The 8,406-nt window shown below is 32.2% G+C and overlaps 2 protein-coding genes across 3 annotated transcripts in view; one reads left to right on the top strand and one right to left on the bottom strand.

Annotated features, from left to right (window-relative positions):
- Positions 1-4,198, top strand: part of LOC111037014 (dorsal-ventral patterning protein Sog) — a 26,880-nt gene extending 22,682 nt beyond the window's left edge. The window contains exons 7-15 of one of the 2 annotated variants that reach the window (XM_022319362.1): positions 165-375; positions 485-711; positions 1,545-1,639; positions 1,721-2,007; positions 2,077-2,322; positions 2,396-2,678; positions 3,323-3,456; positions 3,524-3,844; positions 4,081-4,198. In XM_022319362.1, coding sequence (XP_022175054.1) covers positions 165-375; positions 485-711; positions 1,545-1,639; positions 1,721-2,007; positions 2,077-2,322; positions 2,396-2,678; positions 3,323-3,456; positions 3,524-3,844; positions 4,081-4,191 — 1,915 coding nt within the window. In that variant the 3' untranslated portion in view covers positions 4,192-4,198. Of the gene's footprint in view, positions 1-164; positions 376-484; positions 712-1,544; positions 1,640-1,720; positions 2,008-2,076; positions 2,323-2,395; positions 2,750-3,322; positions 3,457-3,523; positions 3,845-4,080 lie in introns of those variants that run through there. The other variant, XR_002604838.1, reaches the window with a different exon arrangement.
- Positions 4,105-8,169, bottom strand: LOC111037015 (sister chromatid cohesion protein DCC1). Its single transcript, XM_022319364.1, has 9 exons — positions 7,753-8,169; positions 7,519-7,689; positions 6,669-6,828; positions 6,048-6,273; positions 5,760-5,957; positions 5,333-5,458; positions 5,077-5,254; positions 4,906-5,018; positions 4,105-4,211 (listed from the first exon to the last, which is right to left on the bottom strand). The coding sequence occupies exons 1-8, from the start codon at positions 7,770-7,772 to the stop codon at positions 4,910-4,912; spliced, it is 1,188 nt and encodes a 395-aa protein (XP_022175056.1). The 5' UTR covers positions 7,773-8,169; the 3' UTR covers positions 4,105-4,211; positions 4,906-4,909.
- Positions 8,170-8,406: the final 237 nt, after the last annotated feature.

Consider the following 8,406-nt stretch of genomic DNA (forward strand, 5'->3'; position numbering starts at 1 on the left):
CCATGAATGAATCATGTAGATAAATTCTTATAATGAAACATATTTTTTTTTTTTTTGAAAACGATTCGGGGAGGGAGATTGAACCACCCCTCGCACAATGTGTACGTGACTGAAATATTATATTATACATCGTGTACTACGTATTATTAATAAAGTTAACGTAGGTTTAGAGCGCTGGACACGGAGGCATTCAGCTCGCTTCTCACGGGTGACGCTCGAGATTCCGGCGGTACGAGCATTGTGTCCATATCGACCATATCACCGTCCATACACGTACAAATCATGTTCAACGGTCCATTCACCGGCCGCCAAGACGGCGGGTCGTTCCTAGTCAAATTGAAATATGCCGGAAACGACCGCACCATTATAGAAGAGGTAGGTGCGCAGCACGTGTAGTGCTATTTGTGACGTTTACCATTTTATTCGACCGAAATACGTAAACCGTACGATTTTATAATCTCGCGGTTGTAAACAATGATTGCAGACCATAAGAGTGGACAAGCTCACAAACAGCACGACCGTCGTGGAATTACAATCACCCGTCACGTTTTCCGACCTCAACGCCTTGTCCAAACGAGACGTCGTCGTCACTCTGGAAGCCAAACAGTCGGGTTTCAAGTTGCAGGGAGTCGTGGTGCCCCGGGTGTCTTGCGATCTCTACCAGACGTCGGTCACGTCCAACGGCCATCAAATGGACTCAAAAAAGGACAGGTGTGCATAACAATAGTGATGATGTGTTGTAGCCGACGATCGACACGCGCCGAGCGTTTGTGAATTATTGCGCGGTATCCATAAAATGCACTCGTGCGATAGGCGGAATTTAATTCGCGCGTCCGTTTATTATATATGCTACTTTGAAAATCAAATACACAATCATTTTAAAAATACTTTTGGCATTGCATTGTGATCAATTTGGCAAAACGCGGAAAAGACACACTTCCTCTGAAAGGGAAACTATATAATTTAATATATATATACGTATTATTATGCGGCTCGACGTGTCTTCAACGAAACCTCTACCTATATATAGTATATACCAATACATTTTGCACGAAATGAAAGTTGTAAACTGTATAATGGGTTGACCACGCGTGTGAATGACCTCGTGTCACTTAAATTATTCACGTGGATGACTGAAAATAGTGCAGTTGGTCGCTAATGGTAAATAGTTCTATCTCATAATCGTACTGGTTGCCAGTCGTTTACCCGAGTAAGTGCCTGCGCGTATATCATGCACATTTTCGACGGGAAAAAGCGAAAAATTAAAGTAAATATTTACAATATTTTAGTCGTAAAAATTCCCTCTAGTATATATACGCATACTATATATTATATACATGTAGCGTGTCATCAGCAATAAAGTGCATATGATTCAAATCGTCTATACATTGTTTGGTACTCTGTTTTCTACACGACCGGCTGCGGCGGCTGAGATATGTTCGGCGATTACGGTCGGAAATAAATTATTCGCTTAGCTGTTATAACTATCTGGCGTGGTTCCGATTGTTTTGAATAATGCTCTTGTTTTTAATGCGTTTTGGCAGGACCAGTGGCGTGGCTTGGGCGTTTATTAATAAGGACGGAGCGTTGGAGTATCGTGTTAAATTTGACAATAACGCAGTCACTGAGTTGGCTATTGGTAAGGTTACAGAAATAGACGCACTCGATTTAACGCAATCCCATTAAACACGATCGTTTAATTTTCCTCTGCGTAATGCAGTTTCTAGCGAGTCCCGTGTGTCGGCTCTCGATATATCCGAGACAATCGTCCAAAACTGGAGCAACGGGTCAGTGTCCACCGTGGGCCCGGTACACCTGGAACAGTTGTACTCCGAAGAGTTGAGCTTGTTCAGTGCGTCGTCCGGCTTTAAGAATCGATTTCTATGGAGACCGGTGGCTGATGCCAGAGACACGTCGGGCGCGATGCTTTTGTCCAGCCCTGACGAACGGTCGATGGTCGGAATCTTGTGGATGACCGTAGGTCCCGACTGTACGCTGCAATATGAAGTGAGCTTTTGCTAAAATTGTATTTATATCACTGCAGCCAACTATATAATCACGTTAAATAATCGACAGGTCGTCCTATCCGGTTCTAACGTTAAAAACCGCATCTTCGAGCTGTACATCGAAGACTCTCCGATTCTACTTCCCGGAGCACCGGTATTCAGAAGACTTCTCGAGGAATTTGAAGGGCCGACCCTCGAAGGGTACACTATTGGCTTAGGCCAAGAAGAACTATTACGGCTCAATGTTAACATCGTGCACGTGGACCTGTGGGATCCGAAACTAGGACAATCCATGCTGAAAACCGAATGGAAATATGTTAGTTATTTTGTTGGATAAATGTAATCGTTTCTTTCTATTTACTTACTCGGCGTATTATTAATATCATCAGGTTAACGTTCCTGCAGTTTGTTATGCTCGCGAAGCGGGCGATAACGATTCAAACAATATACTCATGAACGATGACGAAACAGACCATCCGCACGCGTCTCATTTAAGTTGTTTACACGGTCAAAAGTACTATCAACATGGCGCCCAATGGACATCCTTAGTAGACGAATGTTTCATGTGTAATTGCCATTACGGTAGAGTAATATGTGATATTATAATTTGTCCAGTAGTTCAATGTGCAGTGCCTTCTGCCAAGCCAGGAATGTGTTGTCCAACGTGTGAAGGTAAATATAAAATACCTGAGTCTCAAGTTGAGACGATGTCAGCGCAAGCATTTTTAAGGGGTTTGATAAAGGTAATTTTATCCGAAATCGTACTCGTTTTTCATTTAGAGTACTGTCACATCAGCATGTTTTGTCTTCGTTTTACAGACGTAGTCTGACTTGTAGGATGTAGCATAAAGCAATTTGCGTTTAGCCGTACCAATTTTGTGTTGTTATTTTCAGGTAATTCAATATTAACTACCTATTATTTAGGTGAAATTGATCTATATTATTAAACTTTAAATGTAAGCATAAAACCTGTGGTTGTCCATTGGTTTTACAAGATATTTAAATTTTTTTAGATTGTAATATTTTACATATCCTCATAACCAAGCTTTAAAATTAAAATATAAAAATCAACAGCACAAACGGAGGTAATATTCTTACCTAAAGAAATAAACACTTTAATGTTAAAGCTCACACAAAATTGGTACTGCTACATTCAAATTGTCTTTGTTGGACATTGGTAAAGCGAAGACTACACATGCAGGTGAGACGATTTTTCGACCCTATAAAAATATAGGTTTTGACTTTTGATGTTCAGAAATGCGTGTGCTGGGAAACTGTTTTTTGTACCAACTGTTAATACTTTTTTTTTTTATTAGATAACGCATTTGAAAATCAAAACATTTCAACAAACTCTTGCTTACTAGCTGGACAGCAATTTCAAGCTGGCAGTAGTTGGCATCCATATCTACCTCCTAACGGTTTTGACACCTGTACACTATGTCATTGTAATGTTAGTAATTCAAAAATGTTAAAAAAAAAATAATTTTAATAATTTTATCCATTTATAAATTCAATAGAATACATCTTTAAAAATAAAGTGCCAACGTATGGACTGTCCGCCATTAGAATGTGACCAAAGAGTGGCTATTAGGGCAACCAAACGTTCCTGTTGTAAGGTTTGTCCATCCACATTGCAAACTACTTCAAAACCAACAGGGCCACTCGTTCAACTAGCCCAGGGTGATCAACAAGTCAATGGAGAGAGTGGTTCAGATTTAGAAATACTAACAAACGGTGGTTGCAGTTATCCTGTCGGAGGTCCATATGAGAATGGCCAAGAATGGCATCCTAAGATATACTCACATGGTGAAGTCAAGTGCATCAATTGTAAATGCAAAGTATGTATTAAAAACGGTCTTACTTAATGTATCATGCATTTACAAATTAAAAAAAGTATATTTATTATAAAATCTCACAATATAATATTTTACTATATTAAATAACTTATTATTTTACTACATTTATATGTTTATATATTATACAGAGACTATTTTAGAACAGCAAATCAGTATTTACACATTAATCAACATAATTGTATTATATTTAACTGTAATATTTATTAAATTTTTTTCAGGATGGAAAAGTGAGATGTGACCGTAAAAAATGTCCGAAGTGGTCTTCGTGTTCAGATCCTTGTTGTAAATCTGTTTGTCGAAGACATAAACGTCAACTATTTAAATTTTAAATATAAACAACACATTGTTCCTGAATAAAAAAAAAAAATTTTTTTAAGTATAATGATGAATAGGTACAGAATTACAAACTTTTATATAAAATAACGATGAGACTCATCAAATAAGCAGTCTTACACTTATGATAATTAATATATTATTATTGTTTACCGAAATCCATAGACTGATATACATAATATATATTATTTTTCTTTTAATGGGTAGCTGATATTATGTAATTGTCAGTATTAATTTAAGAAGTTTGAATGTAATTATAAACATTTAAAAAAATATTAACTTACTGTAATATTGTAAATATGTAATTTTTTTTTTTAATTTTAAATTATAAAATTGTTGGCTGTCGTGATAAGTAATTTTTGTTCTCTTATTGAATTTTAGTAAATCAAAAACATATTAATATTTTAAAACTTGTTTTTATTTTTAAATGTGTACATTTTTTTATACATATATAGGTATATCTTAAAATTAATATTTATTTACATTTTATTGTTTTACTTTAGACAGAATTTTTTATAAGTTTATTTAATGCATGTATGTTATATACAGTGTTATTGCTAAATCATCTGAAATTTTAAAATGAATTTATTAAGACACCGAAAAATTCATATGAACATAATGTTACCATGGCAACAATAAATGTATTTAAAAAAGATTATTTTTCTATTATACAGTATGAATAATATATTAATTGCTTTATTTATTTTTACCTGATCACAGTCCACTATATCTTGAACAATAAAACCGCACTCCATCCACAGTAGTAGCTCTGGTATACTTAGCCAACAAGGAATTTACATTCAATTTATCAGTAGCCAATTTCCTATAAAAACAATATATTAAAAAATATTGAAACTATCAGGTTATTTTTTTAATAATACTCGAGAAATGGTTGTATTTCATTGAGCGTCCATTTCTTTCTGATTTGAAATAATAATTGAAATCTTTCGCGTATATTGTCTGGTAAGTCTTGTTCATTGAAATAGGCAATTGTCTGAGGATGACTGGATTGATCAACAAGCACTGTTCCATCCAATTGTTTCAAATTTGTAGTCATTCCTGGAGAACAACATAATTTCACATGCTATGTAATTTTTAATAACACTAAATATACAGTGTTATAAATTATAAGTTAACCTTCCGGAACACTTCCTTGCCAGGCTGTCTTAAAATCAGTTAAATTAAATTTGTCACACGGACGTAAAAGTCCAACACCCATGAATCTACACACTTTGTCTTCAATTAATGATCTGTGTGTTTGACCTATAAAAATACAAGACATTTAATTTAAGATAAAAATATTTAATAATTTGGATAACAAAAATTAAAATGGACAACTTTTTTATAGTATCAATGATTTATTTATAATTCATCTATTACATTATATTTAAAGTAATATTTTCTGAATATACACGCACATTACTTAAATTATATCTTATTATACAACATAATATTATATCTTATTTAAAAATATTTTAAATACAATACTATAAATTTATAAAAAAATAACAACCAAAAAACTTTTTATATAGAATGAAAAACGTTGTATAGTTAATAAACTTACTTAAATTTGATGATACACACCAAGTACTATACTGATCAATAATGTGTTGCAATATTACCGGAGGTAATAATTCACCAAGAATATTGAGAGTTTCATCCATAGGTATAGTATTGTAAGGCCATGACTGTTCATCAATCAAATTTAATAAAAATGATAAAGCTCTACATTCATATTCAAAATCTAGTACTCTCCATTTACCTGGAATAAATAAGGATTAAAATGAATGATTTAATAGTTAGCCCAAGGTTTTTCTTTATCATTATTGAATTATTATTTTCTTTAAATTACCATCGATTTGGAATGCTCCCATTTCCTTAAGAGCATCTTTTAGTTCGTCATCACTAGCTTGTATCTTGGCTAATAAATCCTCAGATGTATAAGTTTCGCTGAATCTCAATACTTCTTTTTCGAGTTCTGATCCTTTATAACTACATTTTTTTAGTAATTCTCTCAATTTTGTAAGACGTGGTTTACAAGGTTTCACTTCTAAATATTTATGGAATATACCAACTACCTGCAAAAATTAATTTTTAAATATTTACCATAACATTGCCACTTTTATAAAATATATTAGCGGTGGGCCGATACTAGAGTCGTTACTCGATATCAGGATGTATTTTTTTAAACTGATATTGGAACCGATAGCATAAAAACAAACAAATCAACCAATATAATATATTAGTATCACAAAAGAAGAGATTTATTGTTTGTGCCAATGGTAGTACTATAGCAATAGACTTATAATATAATTTTATGAATATAGCTGATATCAGTTATCTTTAATATCAGTTCATGGTTTATGCCAAAAATATTGTTTTTAAAATATACTAGTTATCGGTTTTTTTATTGGTAGCATAAATTAGTAGTAAATCCAGTATCAGGTATTGGCCCATCCCTAAAATGTATTACTTTTCTGCTAGTGAGTTCTTTGTGGTTGAACTCTTCATTTGGAAATGTTAATTCAGGAAGTAATAAAATTGAATTTGATGTTTCAGCTTCTTGAACATCATAGGTCTTAGTCTTAGTACACAATACAGCAGATTCATCATCATCTCCTTTGAATACCACACTACAATAATATAAAAATAAATAAGATGAAAAGGAAGTATCTAGAGAATAGTCCCAAATAGCTGATGAGCAATTAATAATATTTTAAAAGGGCATCAAGGTTTGACTTAGTAAATTATGGAGACACATAATAACAAAATATGTAAGTAGTAAGTACAAGAACAATTTAGGGTATTTCCAATTTAGATAACTATGTACCTAAGAGATGGCTTGCTTAGTATTAAATTGCAATAAAACTCAATAAGGAGATTATTTGCAAAAATTTTTAAATAAAGAATTGAGGATGTTTTGATTCAAATTAATCTATTAAAAATGTAATAAATAGGTAAAATAAAAAAATGAGAATTATGAATATAGCTCATCAATATAATTCTATACAATATACAATTCTTTTTTTATGTTATTTAGTAAGTCACAGTTTAAAGTAAAATTACTATAATATTAAATTTTAGTTACAATTAGTATGTTTATATGATGGTGTTAAAATTAGTTGAACCAGGGACATTTTGCTGATAATTTGAGTTATTTTATTTACCAGTAAATATATAACTATTCGTTGATTTAAAATTGTTATTAATAATACCATAATATAAAGTATGTATTCTATGCATTGTTAATTATTATTGGCAATAATAGAAAAATTTTCAAAAAATTGTGAATATCAATAATACTAATTTGTATTAAATCATACGTTTGACCACATTTGAGATCTGCCAGAATGTGTTCATCCAACTGCAACAGTTTGTAGTTTTCAAACTTCTCTCCAAAATAAACAGGTTGTACATTTGGTTTAAGATCCTTTTCCGAAAGTTTTGCGTGCTCTATGACTTTTTTTACGTCTTCAGCAGTCCTCACATAGTTACTGATAAATTGAATACATCATTTATAAATCAGTCGGTTAATTTAATGTTTTGTACCTACTTACCTAATTTCATTTTGAGACATTTTTTAAAAGTATTAAATTAAATATTAATTTAATTAAACAATGATGAAAATATAATATACACACAGACAGTCTGTAATATGCATGTAATTATGATTACAACAATTACAATGAGCTAATGAGTTGGACACTTAGAATAGACAAAATTACATTATACCAAGTCGACAGAATACACGAGTTAAGTTAGGCACTTACTAGTTATTACTTAATAATGTTAATATATATAATTATATTGTTCTCTTAATTCGTGACCGAACATAATTTAAAGTCTTAAGCTGTCATGACGTACGTAATTCGTAGTGCATTCAGATTCAATATTTATGCTTTTAATGCTTTTATATGTTTTATAACATGATAAATAAATCAATTTGTGGACAATCAACAATGTGAATACATGACAATGATAACTGATTTCTTGCTTGAGTATCACAAAATGGCGGGAAATTAAATCACATGATTGATATCAATAATGTATTGTCAGCAACGCGGTTTAAGACATTGACCTATTATAATAGGTCAATGGTTTAAGATAATATACGATGTATAAGTATAAATCTTAAACCGTGGTCAGCAACCACATAACGTACGTTATACCACAGTGTTAATCCGTCAAAATATCCAAATTTAAAAATGTAG

This window comes from Myzus persicae, unplaced genomic scaffold, assembly GCF_001856785.1.
Source record: "Myzus persicae strain clone G006 unplaced genomic scaffold, MPER_G0061.0, whole genome shotgun sequence".
In the NCBI taxonomy this organism is placed as follows: Eukaryota; Metazoa; Arthropoda; class Insecta; order Hemiptera; family Aphididae; genus Myzus; species Myzus persicae.